The sequence below is a fragment of the Falco rusticolus genome, chromosome 4 (genome assembly GCF_015220075.1).
Source record: "Falco rusticolus isolate bFalRus1 chromosome 4, bFalRus1.pri, whole genome shotgun sequence".
Taxonomy (NCBI): Eukaryota; Metazoa; Chordata; class Aves; order Falconiformes; family Falconidae; genus Falco; species Falco rusticolus.
Genome location: NC_051190.1, coordinates 7708886 through 7725462, shown reverse-complemented (window position 1 = coordinate 7725462; position 16577 = coordinate 7708886). Strand labels below are relative to the sequence as shown.

The following is a 16577-nucleotide window of genomic DNA, read 5'->3' as shown; positions in this document are numbered from 1 at the left end:
GCCGGTGTGGTGTGGTTTTTTGCATGGTTTTGAGTTTGTGGTGGGGTTTTTTTTTTTTCTTCCTTTTTCTTTCTTTCTTCTCTGGTCTACTAAAAGGAATGTCATCAGTCGTGTTTTTTGGCTGGGTGGGCATCCCCGAGGGGACCCCCCGTGTCCCCCCACAGCCAGCAACACTTGCAATGTAAACAGTGAGAGCGCTAGGGCTCGGGAGCGAATGACAAGGGGGGCTGGAGCGGTTCAGGGGTTAAAAACCAAGATGAAAACCTTGTTTTCCCCAGGAAGGGTGACACCGGTGAGGAGAAGAAGGATGGCGGGGGGCAAGCATGGGTGGCAGGGGGGACATGGGCCCTGCCACTGCACTGGCACCCAAAAAGTCTCTTTATGGGGTGGGGGCGGAGGGATGAATCCAAAGAGAAGCAGGAGGTGGGGAGGGCGATGTGGTCCTTCTTTTGCCGGCAGGGCCGGGGGTCCTAGGAGAGAGCAGGTGGTGAGCAGGTGGGGTCTGGGGACAGGGGACACGGGCACCTACCACCAGCCTGTGCCACAGCAGGACCCCAGGCAGCGCCCGTCCCAGCCCCAGGGGATGCTCTGTGACACCCCATTTGGGAGGCCACCAGCAGGACCACCACCCACCTGGGCAGCGCCAGCCCTCAGAAGAGCCCGCAGTCCTTCAGGTTGTTTTTGATGATGACGTCAGTAACGGCATCAAAGACAAACTGCACGTTCTTGGTGTCGGTGGCACAGGTGAAGTGAGTGTAGATCTCCTTGGTGTCCTTCCGCTTGTTCAGGTCCTCAAACTTGCTCTGGATGTAGCCAGCTGCCTCATCATACTTGTTAGCCCCTGGGGAGGAGGAGACATGGGGGTGCCCCACAGTCGCCCAGGGACACTGGCACCCCCCCGCCAAAGGGGCTTGCACTCAGCTTGGCTCCCCACGCCACTGCAGCCACCGCCCCGATGCCAAACTGATGCTCCCCAGGCACAGCAAGCCTCAGCTAAACACCCCAGGGCTGCTGCCCCTTGTCACCCCTCATCTTCCCCCATCCCCTGGGGCACCCAAACACCACCATACCCCACTTGCTGCCCCAACACATGGCTGCCTGGGCACAGGAGAGCCACCATCTCCATCCTCAGCATCTTCTGCCACGCTGCCCAGGCAAGGTGCTGCCCACTCCTCCTGCCAGGGGCATGGGGGCCTACCACGGGTCCCAGCAGTACCTGTGTACTCGGGGAAGCAAATGGTGAGGGGGCTGTGCACGATCTTCTCCTCAAAGAGGTCTTTCTTGTTGAGGAAGAGGATGATGGATGTGTCCGTGAACCACTTGTTGTTGCAGATGCTGTCAAACAGCTTCATGCTCTCGTGCATCCGGTTCTGACAGGAGAGGTGGCAGCTGAGCCAGGCAGGGACCCCCAGGCAGCACCCACCCCACTGCTGCCCAGCTCCTGCCTGTCTAGGCAGGGGATGCTGACAGCCCTGCAAGGCTTGGGCCATGCTGGCCAGGGCACTGGTGGCCACCAGAGGAGGGTGTGCTCCCCCAGCCCCCCAGGGAGGGAATGGCTTATGGTGCCGTCTCCATCCCCCTTGACTCACCATCTCCTCGTCTTCAGCCAGCACCAGATCATAGGCACTCAGGGCCACGCAGAAAATTATGGCCGTCACCCCCTCGAAGCAGTGGATCCACTTCTTCCGCTCCGAGCGCTGGCCACCCACGTCGAACATCCTGCAGCAGTGGCAGGGCCATAGGCAGCAGCTCCTGGCCCCACCCCCCATCCAGCCTCAGTTTCCCCAGCTGCCTGGAGCAGGAGTGGCACCGGGCAGGCAGAGCATGATGCCTCTGCCCCAGGGATTCTGCTGGTGCCATGGATCTGCCCCGGCACCCACTGTGCATCCCAGCGACAGGGCAGGCTCAGGCTGCCCCTCCATGGGGTGTCAGTGCAATGCTCCCTGGAGCAGTAGATGCTCCTGGAGACCCGCTCTGGATCGGGCATTGCGGGGTTTTGATGGACACCTTGGCCCAGGGGGAGCCACGGTGCTTGGACAAGTGGCTGTGGGCTCAGTGGGATCACGGGCAGCACGAGGGCTCAGGGGATGATCCCAGTGCACCAACATGCCGCTCCTGCTGCCAGCAGCAGAGGATGCCCTGCCACCATGGAGAAGGGCTGGCAGCAGCGCCATGGCTGCTGTCAACCACCCAGCTGGCAGGGAGGCTGCCTCACTGCTGTGTCCCCACCAGAACATGCTGGATCCCCCTGGACCATCCCCTCTGCCACAATGACACCCCCAAAGCACTGCCCTAGCAATGTGTGACGAAGCGCCTCCATCCCACCAGGGTGGCACAGGGGTCCCTGCCAGCGCCCCCGCACTCAGAGAGGACCCCAGCAGATCCTTCTGCCAGCAGCTCCGTTGCCAAGTGACTAAATCCCCAGGGATGTGTGCAATGCCAGGTTTTTGCCTCTGAAATCATTGCCCTTATGATTTCCCGTGGGTTTGCAGTGAAAAGCAGCCCCGGGGTGCCAGCAGCAGCACTGGTGCCTGACCCCAAGACTCCCAGCTCCCGCCCTGCACCCTTCCCGCTGCGGAAGCAGCGTCACCACACCCGGAGGATGCCTTCCCCCTTCTCCTCCTCACCAGGGCTGGATCCGCCCCTGGGCTGAGCCCTGTGAGGCGTTTTTGAGGCTGCTCCAGCTATTTCGGTGGTTTCCGCTCTCTCTCAGGCAGCGGCTCCCGCCATGAGCAAACCCAAGAGGGCTCAGTGCATGCAGCGTTCAAGCAGAACCCAACCCAGCATTGGGAGAAAAAGGTTTTTTTTTCCTTGGAAAAGGCAAAAGGGGAAGGGTCGGACATACTTGAAGTGCAGGTCCTTGAAAGTGAAGTGGGTCTCTACGATGCCGGTGGTCTTCACCCTAGTGCGTAGCACGTCCTGCTGGGTGGGGATGTAGTCAGCACGGGCTATCCTCTCCAGGTCATTCAGATAGCTGGGGAAGGAGCAAAAGGCGCTGTGGAAGCTGAACCATGGGGTACGACTCACCCAAATCCCATGGGGCATCCCCACATCACCCCAGGGTCCCCTGCCCACATCCCGTCATCATCCATTCTGGCTGGGCACCTGCACCCCAGAGTCACCCCGCAGCCCTGCCAGCCACGGGCAGGGCAGGACAGCCAGCTGCTGGGGTGGCGAGGGGACACACAGGAACGAGGGCTTGGCGGGGGGCAGTGTGTCAGCACTGGGGGGCTGAACAGGGGATGCAGCCCAGGCTGGGGGGCTCCCCCCATTCCCCTGGCTGTGCGCAGGGGGGAAACGGCAAGAGGAAAGTATTCACTACTATGGCAACCGACTGCAGTGCCGGCGGAAACAATCGATGGCACCGTGCCATTTATAGTCAAAAAACACAAAGGGCCAGCGTCCTGGGAGGAAGCAGGAGGCAGGCAGCTGGAGAGATGGGGAGCAGCGTGGCCAGGAGGCTGCCGTCTGCGCCCAGCCCCCCGGGGTGGCACTGCCTTCCCTGCTGCCTGTCCCAGCCCTGCCAGATCCCAGCTGCCGGCGGCGGTGGCTCGGTCCCCAGCTGCAGCACCCACTGGGACCGGCCGAGGCTTGCTGGGGTTTTGATTTCTCCAGCTCACATTGCTTTAATTGGGTTACTATAAACAGGCTCCTTTAAGCAAATTAGGCTTGTGTTAATTAAGACATTTGCAGCCCTGTAATCTGGTGAAAGCCAGATTACAACTCGTAAGGCCACACGGATCCCTGGCTCTGACAGCAGCACAGCCGCTCGCCAGCTCCCGGGAAACCCTCTGGCGTGGCAAAGCCGGAGGCGTAGGTTCCCCGGGACCCTGCCAGGGTACGATGGCGGGGAGGCCGGCATGACGCTGCCACTGAGGCTCAAAAACAGCCGGAAACACACACGGCCTCCGGCTGACAAAAAAACAGGAAACACGGCAGCAGGGCTGTGCGCAGCGCTCGGAGCTCGCACCCAGCCCTGGGGAGATGGCGAGCGCCCGCCCAGCCACCCCGAGCTCCTGGCACCCCAAGGGGCTGCGGAGGAGGAGGCGGGGGGCTGCTGCAGAGGGCTGGAGTGCGGGTGGGCTGCCTGCCAGGTGCATCACGGGGCTCCTCATCCCCAGGGTGCCCTGTGCCAGCAGCACCGAAGGCAGAGCACCACCCCCGCGGGGATGGATGGCATATCAACCACCACACCGGCATCTCCGTGGGGCTGGAAAAAGGCTGGAGCAGCAGCTCGAGGGGGCTCCTAATTAATGCTTATCCAACCCCCGCAATGTGCCAAATGCTCCATGAACGCACTTACAGTAATACTCAATTTGCAGACACTTTGCAGATACATTTGCTCGAACTGTGCATGCGAGCTGCCAGGCACCTGCTGGGTCTCCCGTGGCTCCAAACCAGCACCCACGGCACAGCGCGGCACCACCAGGGAAATGCCAGCACCAGCTGGGGAGCAATGGGGCTGAGCAGAACAGGGGCCAGGGGGGCAGGCGGGTGCCAGGCAGGAGGAAACAAAAGCTGCAGGCACCGGAGGAAAGCACCAGCAGGAGCTTCTCCGGGGTTAGTGCTTGCCATGAGCTTTCCTGCAACCTTTTCCACCCCGTGGCCTCAGTGCAGAAAAGGGACCCACTCACGTCAAGCAGAAGGGGACAGCTGGGCTGGCACGGGGGGGCACCGAGCAGCCCCCAGGACGGCACCAAGTCCCAAGGATGCTCAATCCCTGGCACGGCCAGCCCTGGCGGGATTTTCCTGGCACATCACGAGCTCCCCTCAGCACTGCTTTATCATGAGGGCTCTGGGCAGAGAGGGCAGAAGAGTGCTGTGCGAGCTGAACAAGGCTTCGGCTGCACCACCCTCTCCAGCAATCATACTTTAGGCAGATTAACTTATTTATTAAATCTCTTCAGGGATAAACCCAACCAGATGCAGGCAATTTACCTAAACACTAGTTTGCTGATTAATACGTTAGTGTGATGCCAAGTCCTTCCATATAAACTCAGTTAAAAAGAAGCCTCTTGTGCATGCATCTTACTCATCCTGTTCAGATACAAGGGTCCCCAGTACTTTCTTTGGGGCTTTTTCTTGCCTTCGTGGCCCGTTAAGGGCTATGAGGGTGGGCAGGACCCCCAGCTGTGCTCAGGTGGACATGGACGGGAGCCATCTCAGGGAGGCCAGGGGAGAGCAGCCCCCAGGGCAGGGCAGTGTGGACAGAGCACTGGCTGGAGGGGGACACCCTGGTGCCCACCACCCAGGGGACACGGCACCCTGCCAGAGGAGGAAACAGCTTTTGAAACATCTGCCTTCCCAGTTCTGCTCCAGCTCAGCCCCAGTGCTGGGCGGGAAGTAGCAGTACCAGCCCCCAAGCCTGGCAATGGGGAACAGCAGCCCCCAGGGGTTTTTTTCTGTTGCTCAGTAAAAGCCATGTGTCCCGCAGGGCTCGGATCCAGCCAAGATGGGGGAGAAAGGCAGGGGTACTCACTAGGCAGCGGAGTCATTCAGCTGGTACTCTCGGGAGCGGTTAAAACAAGCCTGGACCCCGTTGTCAGCCCACAGCCTCCGGATCACATTGGCCAAGTCCTCTGGCATGATGCCCTGCTCCTCGGCGGTGCAGGAGAGCGCAAACAACTGTCGAGCGTCATCCTGCAGGGAAAAACCAGGGCTCAAGCATCTGCATGGAGTTATCGAAGCTCACTCTGCCTCAAAGGACCTCACCAGACCCCACCGCATCCCACCCAGACAGCAGGACAGGAGCTCCAGCGGTGGATGGGGACAAGACCCAAAGGAAGCAGCGGGACTCCCCACCCCTGCACCCGCCAGGGGCTGTGCCAGGGCAGCCACCCATGGATTATGCTTTGGGTCCTCCCATTCTCAGCGCCAGGGACAGGAGGTCACAGCCAGCCAGGGAGCAGCAGGGCTTGTGCAGGGCCACACTTAATTCTGGTCCAGCTTCGGGAGCATCTGCTTTTGCACCCAAGAACCCCCACCCCTGCCAGGCATGGCAGGAACAGGAGGGCACCCACCGCTCTGGAAGAGTCTCCGAAGTCAATCTGTAGGTTCCCCATTGCCTTGATGATGGCCATGATGGACTGGATGGTGTTGCTGTAGACCACAGCTTTGTACTGCCGGCACTCCTCCTCTGAGTAGCCATCCTCATGGATGATCCTGGGGCAGGGGAGAAACACAGGCAAGGTCAGCCCTTGGCGGGGCACCCTGGGGTGCTGCTCCCGACCCATGCTCTGTGGCAACACTGCTGGGGAGCTTTGCCCAGCCACCACCAGTTTCAGAGCCCATGGCCGAGATCTGCGTGACACCGGCCACAGCGATGGTGCAGGGACCACTCACTTCATCTGTTTGACGATGGTGCTCTTCCCAGACTCGCCGGCACCTGGGGAGAAACGAGAAGGGGGGGTGAGCAGTGAGGTGCTGCCCTAAGCTGGGGACCCCCACCCTACTGGGACCCCCGCAGCCCAGGAAGGGAGGGCAGTGGGTGCCTCAGCCATTGGAGAAGAGCTCCCAGTGCTGCCCAGAGCAGATGCTTGGGTGGGCACTGCGAATGTCAGGGCCAAGAAAGGGGGAGGAAAAGGGAAGCCCTGGGGGACCTTGCAATAGCTCCCAAAGGGAGAAATGACACCTTCTGTGGGCCAGGAAAACAGCACCAACACACTAACATTTGCCCCACAGTCCTGGCATGCTGCAGCCAAGGTGACCGGCAGTCCCGGCTTCAGCTGAGCTTGGGGACCCCCTGCGATGGGGGGCTAAGCCCTACCCATCACTTCCCACCCCAGCTCCAGGCCCTGGTATGCCAGGGAACAGTGGGAGTGCCAGCCTCACCGTGTGTCCGTGGCTGGAGCCAGCAGCAGCCAGGACGGGGAGATGCTCGTGCCCCCAGGTACAGGCTGGGGGCCAGGCACCCAAAGCTGAGCACCCCAGGGAACTCGGGAAGAAGCTGCTGCCTCTGCCAGCCGGCTCGAGCGGCTCCCAGCGGGATCAGCCACCCCCGGGTTGCTTCGTACACAGCGCGCACTCCAGCCTGCGGGTCCCTGCCCCAGCCCCGCTGCAGAGGCGGCTGCCAGCAGGGAAAGCCAACAGCTTTTTGGGTGGGTTTATTTTTCAGCATCCAAACGTGGGGTGCCAGGGGTTCAGAGGGGACAGCCAGGGCACCTAAGGCTCCCCCTCTTGCCACCCTCTCCCCCTTGGGGACATCATCCCTGCACAGGCGACACGCAGCTCCTGGCCCAGCCCTGCCTCCCTGGCCTGGGAGCGGGGAAGGAGCAAAGTCACCCCGGCTGCAAGAAAGGGGAAGCGCAAAGGGGAAGCTGAAAGGGATGGCGTATGTCCCTTGTCCCCCTAGGCAGGGAGTGCCACTGAGATGGATGAACGCCTGTCTCACCTCACCCCAGGACCTGCAGCAGGATGAGCCCCCTTTGGCCGGGGACCAGTGTGGCCCCAGCCTCTGGGTGCAAATCCCAGGGGATCCCCCCAAACCAAGTCTACACCTGCATCCTTTCCCAGCCTTCTTGGCGGGTCCCCCCACTGCTGCCCTCAGCCATGGAGCCGCCCTTACAGGGGGCCCCAAGCAGGCAGTGGCAGGGCTGTGCTGGCATGGCCACAGAGGGGGAAGAGAGATTACAGAGGAGCTTACAAAAAAAAAACAACACACCAACCAAAACCCCCAAAAAAGTAAATGGAGATTATGCTAAAATTAACTGGGAAAAACAGAGCCTGTCGTGCCAGCTGAGACATGGCAGCAGTGAGCAAATGCCTTCTGCCCATGCCACCTAGGTGATGGGCATGTCCCCCGCAGGCACTATCACGGGCACGGCTCAGGGCATGGGCCCCCCTGACATTGGGGCCATGCAGACCCTATATTTATGGCCATGACTGCCCCACTGCACAGCTTCCATGCTCTATGTGCTGAGGGAGCAGCTTTGCCCAGCCCAGAGGTGAGCGCGGGGCACGGCAGGGGCTCTCCGGCTTCTGCCGGCGCCCTTGGGATGCTGACGCGGCACCCGGCGCAGCCCAGCCGGTGTTCGTGGTCAGTGCTGGCAACTCCTGCCCAGAGCTGGGAGCAGGGTGGGGGAAGGACTAAGCATATCCCTTCATTTTTTCCATGAAATACCTCTGGTTTCTGACAACGCCACCCCCTACGGCTGGGCTAGGCGGCCAAGGGCTGGCTGCATTCACTGTGCCCTTCCCCAGCGGGTGCCTGGACAGGGAAACTGAGGCACAGGGCAAGGCAGGACCCTGCTTATAAGCAACTCCAGGCTGAGGTGCTGGACAGCCATCCCCCAGCCTCCTGCTCTGCCTGACATTTGCTCCTTGCCCTGGAGCAAAAAACCCTGCTGGGACCTCCTGCCTGCTCCCAGCAGGGTGACAGTCACCGGCAGGGTGACAGTGGCTGGCAGCCACCACGGCCAGCCATTATCCTTGCAAACTTTCCCCGTGGCTCCCATTTTCCCCACAGCCTGCGGAAGGCGGCTGTGCCATCGCCCCTGTTTCAAGCCAGCATCCCCACATGCCGCCAGGAGCTCGCCTGGCACTGGAGCCCGTGTGCTTGCGGTGAGCAGACATTCAGGCCTGAATCAGTAACACCCACCAGCTGTCCCACCAGTGCCCCTTAAGCAGCCGGGGCAGCAGCAATTAGCATTGGCCCCCTGTTCCCACATCCCTCTCACCTAATGGCCTTTGCCCACCGAAGGGGCCAGGTAACGGCCGGGGAAGCTGCGCGCCTTCCCTCGCCGTGCCACCCCCAGCATCTGCTGAGGGCTGGCAGGTGTCCTGGCACCAGCGACTCCCACCCAGCCGAGCATGGGGGGACCCTTCTTGCCCCCCCCAGGTGAGCACGGCAGAGCGGAAGGGTTTCCAATCCCCGGAAAACCCTGGCTGCCGTCCATTCAACCCCAAAACAATCTCCAGGCAGGGTGCCAGCTGCCACCTTCCACCCTCCTGCCCAAATCAGGCAACACCAGGGGGGCTTTGTGTCCTTCAGACCCCCTGCCCCAGCCAGGCATCGGCAGGGGACATGGAGAGAAGCCCCCCACCATGAGCTGACCCTAGGGATGGGCTTCCTCCAGACCTGCCTGCTCCCTGCCCACCCTTCCTGCCTGCCAGGACCAGGCAGTGCTCATTCCCAGTGCGGCGCCTGTCAAAAATAGGAGGAAAGCTTTCTCTTGGGCTGATTTCCTCCTTTTTTTTTTTTTTTTTAATAATCTTCAAAAATTTAAAATAAGCAAGCAGCTGCCTGGCTCCAAAACGCCCCATTAATCCACCAGCAAAAAATTATTTAGCCAACATATATTTTGCAGCCTATGATTTTAGATGCCTTCTGGCCAGCATATGTGTAATGCAGTATATGCAATGTATTTCTGTCCAGCATATATTTAATCCCATATATTTAAGGAGCTGGTCACAGATTTTGGGGTCCGCCTTACCCCACACTGCCAAGAGGGGATTTTCCATCTTGCCATACGGCAGCATCCTGGTTTATGCATTCAAATATTCAGGCATGGATGGAAGCGATGCACAGCTGGAAAATTTTCATTATTACAGGGGAGAAGCTGGAATTCAATCCACCAGTGGGTCTGGAGCCATCCCCGTCCTCAGCACCCGGAGTTCCATCCCCAGCTGCTGTGCCGGCAAGTTTTCCCGGCCCAGCAAACAGCAGCTATTATTTGAGCATGGATTTACCGATGGTTTTGACTTCTGGACAAACACATTGGATCCCCTTCCCTGCAGGACAGAGGGATGGCTGGACAGAGGGACGGCTGCAGAGCCCACCCCCCTTGGCACCTTCGTGAGCACCATCAAACAGGACTGTCAAAGGTGTGTGTTAAAAAGCAGCGTTAACCTAAAGACTCAAATAATAATAATAAAAAAGATTCCCCTCGGCATTTTCCTTCCTACCCAAAATAGATGGAAAATTGCTGTAAAAATAATCTCATTTTTTTTAAAACCCCACAGAGACACAGGGCGTTTTTCCCAAGGGCTGTCCCGTTCCGGCACAGGGCTGGCTGCTTCCCAGGAGGAACCCATGCAGCGGCAGCTGGTGGGATGCCATGTCCCCAGGCGGGACCACAAAAAGTTGGGGGACACCAGTGAGGCGCGGACCCCCCTGTCCAAGGCATCTGATGGAGATGCAACAACCCCCCGACCCCCCCCCCCAAAAAAGAAAAAAAAGAAAATAGAAACCAATCAGCAGTGGGAAGGATGTTTGTAGTGCCCAGGGGAGGAGGAGGTGGGCTGGGGATGGTTTCCCAGGGGGAGCACAGCAAACGCACCCCCAGTGCCAACAATGACCACCGCTGTTCACAAACTGGACAAAACTACCCTTGTGCCAGGCTTTTTCCAGGAATTCCTGAAACTTTGCTGCTCTGTTCCTGCCCCTGCTGTGGCTGTAGCGGTCCCTCTCCCCCTCCGCTGGCACTAACTGCCTCCATGCCCTCGCCCCCTCCCAGAGTGGCTGGGGAAGAGCCCCCCGCACGGCTCAGCGGCGAGCAGACACTTTTGGGGTCACTAGCATCAATTTGGGGGCTCACCCCTAGAAAAGGGGCTTCCTGAAGACTGTCACCCACCGTACCCCCCCAGTCACTCTAGGCACGGGGACACCACGATGCTCCCCATGCCAAACACCCGGAGCGGCTCCGGCGCAGCCCAAGCCAGAGAGCTGCCCCCGGCAGGGCCGTGTCCCCACACCTGGGTGCCATTGTCACCCTCCATCTCGCCCTGATGGGGTGGGGACTTACCCGCTGGCACAGCCAGGATGCTGCCATCACCTTGCTCCCCCCACCTAGGTTTTCTGCCAGTGGGGATGGAGAATTACTCAGCTCCCCCAGCTCTGGTGATTCAGCCGGTCTCCGGCCCGGAAACCCGCGCTCCGGCCCGGAGCAGGAAACCCAGAGGCTGTGGAGCAGCCAGGCCAGCCCTGGCTACAACAATGGCACTTGGGCACACCACAGCCCTGGCCCTGCTGGCACCACAGCCCTGGGCGGGCTCAGCCCACGGCAGACCTTCTTCTGTAAAGCCATATATATTTTTTCTTCTTAATACATATAAAAATAAATTTATATATTGCTCCATACAAAAAAGCAATACATACATACAAAAAAGCGATGCCTATACATATAAATATATAAAATACATTTCTAATGCATATATGTCAAAATATATACATACTAGCCTGCCCCCTCTCCTGGGCAAAGCCTAAGTGCTGATCTTAGAGCAGGGGACTGCTGCCTGCACCTGGGACGTCACCAGTGGGGACATCAGGGTGACCAATCCCAGCACCCAGGTGCCAGGCTCCTTCCTCCCATCCCAATCCCAACCCATCCCACACCCGGCCGCCAGTTGCAAGGGGTTGGACGTGGGGTCCTCCTGGATCTAACAGCACCAAGCTCTTCCCCGCTCCCCCCACACCATGGCACCTCCTGGTCCATGGCCAGAAACACAACCAGTGTCCCCACCGGAGGGAAAAGCCGGTCCCTTCCCATCACCCTGGGCTGGGGCAGGAGGGAAGACAAAAACAAAACCCCAAGACAGGACAAAGCGCAGCAAAACCGGTGGGTGGCTCACACGCAAGCCCTGGGCAGTGCCGGGGCTCCGAAAGTCGCAGCTGGTCCCTCCCTTCCTCTATTTTTATGCACACACACACCCCCCCAAAATAAAAAAAAAAAAAAGCTGCCAAGCCCTGCCCCTGCCGTCCTCACCCCAGCTACCGGCTCGCCCAGGCAGGATCTTGTACAGGCAGCTGCCTGCACGATTTACCCTGGTGCAACCCAGCCCGGGCGGGGTGTGAGGGGAGCATCCTCGCCCCAGGGTTTGCACCTCCAGCATAGAAAACCACTGAGGATCAACACAATTACCCCACCAGCGCCTTCCCCTGCCCCAGGCACCTTCACAGCCTCTAACCTCTCCCCGAGTAGCCAAGAAAGCCTTTTGCTTTCTAATCTTCCAAAGGAAGATAAGGAACCAGGGAATGAGGTGACTGCTTGCCTGCCTCTGATCCTGCACCCCCCGGAGCACCCTGGCTCCCATGGGCAGGGAGGCGGGCTGAGCAGAACCCAACTTCCACCGCTGCCCAGCAGAAACAGTCGGTGACTTCAGAGGTTTGAGCCCTGGTGATGCCAAAGAGCCGGCAGCAGGAGCTGCTGGCTGCACTGCTGCAAGGGGCAGATGCACCAGGTGCTTTCAGGTGCCAACAGCGGCTTCTGGCCTCTCCCAGCACCAAAACCTTGGGAGATTGTTGGTTTCCAGTGGCAGAGAGTGAGGGGATTGCTTCGTTTGGGGGGCAGGGATTGCTTCATTTGGGTCTTCTCCCCATCAGAGACTGGAGCTTCAAATTACCCAGCACGCAACCTATTTGCCAGAGCCAGCAAACAGCAGAGGAAAACCTCCAGGCAGAGACAGGTGCCGCAGGCAGAGTGGTGCTGCGCCCACACCTGCAGTGCCACGTGGCATCGGGGGGGGTCCTGCATGCCCCCACCACGCCAACAGTGCACGTCCATCCCCCTCCAGCTCGCCTGCCCCGGCAGAGGGAAGGCAGAAGTGGGCTCGTGGCCACACACAGGGCACAGCACCGAGCCAAGGTGGCTTCACCAGTCAGCCCCAAGCCCTCTGCGGTGCTGGTGGTCGCCACGCTGCTACACTCCCACTGCCACATGCCGATACTGGTGCTCTCTGCTCACGCCACGTCCTGCCCGGCTGCACCAGCAGCTCCAAGCTGCAGCTGTGGGACGGCACGAGTCACCAGCAAAAGCAGCACAGTGCTCGGAAGAGGCATCTCTTTGTGCCGCAGACTGATTCGGCACAAAGGGTGAAGCTATTTTTCTCCTCATTTTTATTCCTCCCTAATTTTTCCTCCCTATTTCTGGAGGATGCTGGAGGGCTGCAGCCCCCAGGGAGGACCGCGAAGCTCTGCCTTGCTACGCGCGCCCAAGAGCCATGGTGCTCACCAAAAAGCACCTGCCTGGGCTCATGTGAGGCCACAGTTCTCCTCAAAGCTTCCTCCAACCATGGGGGAAAAAACAAGCCATAGGAAGGGCAGGCAGCAGGGACATGGGAGCATCCTCCCAGCACCACATCCCCACCTCGATGGGTTCTCATGGATGCTGCAAGCAGCAGCCCCTGGGGGGCCAACACCATTCCCACCTCCCCAGCTGCTCCCTGCCAGCTCAGGAGGATTTTCTGGCCACAGCTTGGCTTGGAAATGGACAGTAGTGACCCAAGGCTCTGGTGCTATTTACACCTGAACAGCTGTTAGGGGAAAAAATAAACATTTTTAAAAAAATATTAAAAACCGAACCATTTTGCTCTATTTTTGGCTTTAGAAACCAGCCGAGATCAGAAATGCCACTCGTAAACACCAGCCCCGTCAGAAGGGAGTGCGGCCATCCTCCTCCTCCTCCTCCTTCTGCTTCGGCACAGAGCACGCCATGGGAAAGGGAGGCCGGCCAGCCCACACCGTGGTCCTCACTGCCCAGCGAGCCCCTGGCCGCCCCTCAGTGCAGCTCAGCGCCAGCTGGCCAGGCTCCCCCAACCCCTGCACCAGCACTGGGGTGATGCTGCCCACCCCAGCCAGTCCCCAGAGCCTGCAGAAAGGAGATGCCAACCTCCCCCAGCCGGCTGCACCCCCTGGCACCGTTATGTCACCCCGGGCAGCAGTCCGAGAGGAATGAAGCCAGCAGCAAGGCCCCGCGCAGGAGCAGCTCGCGATGAAGGGGGACCACGTGTTTCCCCAACAGCCTGCAAACCCCGTGGGGTTTCACTCCACCGGCGCCCTCCCCTCCCCGGAAACAAGCAGGTCAGTGAGGTTGCACAACCAGCCAACCCCTCCCCAACATCACAGACCCCCACCCAGCCCCCCCGAGGATGGGTCTTGCCACTAAGCAGTATTCACGTCAAGGCATAAATACAACAAAAAATCAACCCGAAAAAGCCCAAGCGCTTGGTTGACCGGGCATTTCAAGGCGTTAATTACGTATTTCTCAAGGCAGGCAGGGGTTGAGCAAATAAAGGGCTGCCGGATTTCGGCGTGACTTCCTGCTGCCGGCAGCTTCCTCCGCCGACAAGCCCAAAGACATTTTCTGCCGGTGCAGCAGGCAGGGATTTCTCCTCCTGCCCCGAGCTCTGCTGCCCCACGGCGCCGTGGGAGCCCCCCGCACTCCCGCTTCACACCTGGAGCGAGGCTCTCCCTGGGAATTTCAGGAAGGGAATAAAAATCTCAACTCTGAGTTATTAAAAAATATGAATAAATAAGAATAACTAAGCAGCTGCCTGGCCCACAGGCACAGGGCAGGTCTGTGAACGCCCACGGGAGCATCGCCGGGGTGCTTTGAAGAGTGTGAGCGGCCCGTTATCAGTGGAAAATCGGGTACCCGTGGGGCAGAGCCTGGGGGTACAGCCTGCTGCCCCAGCCCCCTGGCCTCCCACTGCCCGGGAAGGCCAGAGCGGTGTGGAGGGGCTGGGGCTTGCCCTGGCACCCAGGCAGAGGGGGGCACAGGGCGGCAGGTGCCCCTCAGCCCCATCACCTCTGCCCCAGCTGGCCCAGGGCCAGGGTGAGGGAAGCCCATGGAGGAGCCCACCACCATGGCTGGGCAGCTGGGGGTCCCAGGCAGGCAGGATGCCCCATCCCAGGCTTGCAAGGCCTTTGCCAGGGATGCTCCCACCTGCATCCCAAAGGGATGTGCCAGGGCTGGGTGTCAATGGGGTGGGAGGCACAAGGTGGGGTGGAGTGGGGCCGTGACCCCACTTCTGGGGGCCACCCCACAGCACAGGGTGGAGCTGGCACCCCATTCCTGAGGGGCACCCAAGGCTTGCTAGGGGACCAGCAACCCGCTCTGAGGGGGGGATCCCTGTGATAGGGTCAGCATCCCATTCCGGTGGTCGGGGATCCCCGGGATGGGGCCAGCACAGCATCCCACTCCGGTGGGGGAGGGGGATCCCCGGGATGGGGCCAGCACCCCACTCCGGTGGGGGAGGGGGATCCCCGGGATGGGGCCAGCACCCCACTCCGGTGGGGGAAGATCCCCGGGATGGGGCCAGCACCCCACTGAGGGGGGTGGGTGGTGCCGAGGCCTGGGCTGGGAGCAGCATCCTACTGCCGGGGATCCCCGGGGCGGGGCCGGCACCCCGCGGGCTGGTGCCCAGGGTGGCTCCGGGCAGCACGGGGCGGGGGCGGCGGCGGGGCTGCCCGGTTCCGGCAGGGCCGGGCGGGGGAGCCCCAGAGGGGGGATGGGGGGTGCCCGGGGGGCGGTCCCGGGGGGCTCACCGAGCAGCAGCAGCTTCACCTCCCTCGCCGCCTTCTCGCCGTCCTCCCGCAGGTTCTTGTCGATCATGCGGGAGCGCTCGGCGGCCGCCTTGTCCTCGGCGCTCACGGTGCAGCCCATGGCGGCGGCGGCGGCGGCTGCCTGCGCGCGCCCGCGGCTCTGCCCTGCCCGGCCCGGCCCGGCTCGCCCCGCCCACTGCGCGCCGCCGGGAGGACGGGGTCGCCGGGAGGGCGGGGCCGGGCGGAGAGGCGGGGCCGGGCGGAGGGGCGGGGCCGGGCGGAGGGGAGGGGTGGCTGCGGGCGGAGGGGCGGGGCGGCCGCTGGCCGAGGGGCGGGGCCTCATCCCCTCCCGGCGGGTGGTGAGGCACGGTGCGCCCCCGGCCGGGCGGGCAGTGGGACGCGCCGCGCCCCGGGGCGGGCAGGAGGGGGTGGGTGGAGCCTGGGTGCTGCGTTTCGGGTCTGGGGTCCTGTGGGGGCAGAGAGGTGGGTGCAGCCAGGGGTCAGCGCTGTGAGGGGATGCTGTGCCTCAAAGGCCACCTTCTGTGGCGACACGGTGTCACAGGGTTGTGGCTCAGCCCTCGGGGACCCGCATGCGACATTGCCGGAGGAGGGAGCACCTTGGCAGGTGTCAGGGTGCCCGCGGCAAGGGATGGGGCTGGGAGGGACTGCCCAAGGTGGCACCGGGCAGGGTGGGGCACCCAGTAGCTCTCTCCCAGGGCAGGGGACACCCCCAGACCTTGTGTGTCCCCCCTCCCTGGCTCCCAGGGAATTGGACACCCCACGCAGCCCGAGGAGGGTGCACGGCTGTGCCAGCTGCCCCGTGGGGCTGGCCTGTGCCGAGGAAGCCCCTGGGCCCCCCAGCCCCTCCTCACCCCCAGGCTGGCACCCCCCAAGCAAGGTGGGGGGCAGCAAGGGATGCCCTTATTTCGAAACCACCACGTCAGGGGGAAGGGGTGCAGCATCCTCAAACGCAGCCCAGCGTGGGGTCCATGAGTGGCCCTGGTGTGGAGGGGGCAGGGTTGTTCCCGTGGGAGCGGGATGCAGTGCTAATAAGGCTTTGCTAACAAGCTGGCGCCGTGCCCAGGCCTGGGGCCGGCTGGAGTGAAGCCCCGTGCCCGCGGGCAGGGGGGAAGATGGGCCCACGCCTGGGGAGGGGCCGGAGGGGTCTCACCTCCACTCCACACCGTGCTGTGGGAGAGGGCTGGGGGGCTTGGGGTCTGCCTCCGGAGGGTGCTGGGAGACACTGGGGGCACCTGCTGCCCTGGCACTAGGCGTGGGATGCCCCTAGCCCTGCTTCCGCAGCAGTCCCGCTCTCCTG

General features: G+C 61.5%; 1 protein-coding gene across 1 annotated transcript; it reads right to left on the bottom strand.

The window, feature by feature from the left end:
• Positions 1 to 12: 12 nt before the first annotated feature.
• GNAI2 (G protein subunit alpha i2) lies at positions 13 to 15443 on the bottom strand. Its single transcript, XM_037385675.1, has 9 exons — positions 15263 to 15443; positions 6343 to 6385; positions 6021 to 6162; positions 5480 to 5640; positions 2846 to 2974; positions 1590 to 1719; positions 1217 to 1370; positions 634 to 841; positions 13 to 470 (listed from the first exon to the last, which is right to left on the bottom strand). The coding sequence occupies exons 1-8, from the start codon at positions 15378 to 15380 to the stop codon at positions 651 to 653; spliced, it is 1068 nt and encodes a 355-aa protein (XP_037241572.1). The 5' UTR covers positions 15381 to 15443; the 3' UTR covers positions 13 to 470; positions 634 to 650.
• Positions 15444 to 16577: the final 1134 nt, after the last annotated feature.

What these genes read in the sequence shown, in the direction of transcription:
- GNAI2 (XM_037385675.1), bottom strand. Translation starts at nt 15,380, where the DNA reads ATGGGCTGCACCGTGAGCGCCGAGGACAAGGCGGCCGCCGAGCGCTCC. An exon ending in CTGAATGACTCCGCTGCCTA is followed by an intron (nt 2,975 to 5,479) that starts GTGAGTACCCCT and finishes CTCCTTCCCCAG; the next exon opens with CTATCTGAATGACCTGGAGA. An exon ending in TTGCTTCCCCGAGTACACAG is followed by an intron (nt 842 to 1,216) that starts GTACTGCTGGGA and finishes CCTCCTCCCCAG; the next exon opens with GGGCTAACAAGTATGATGAG.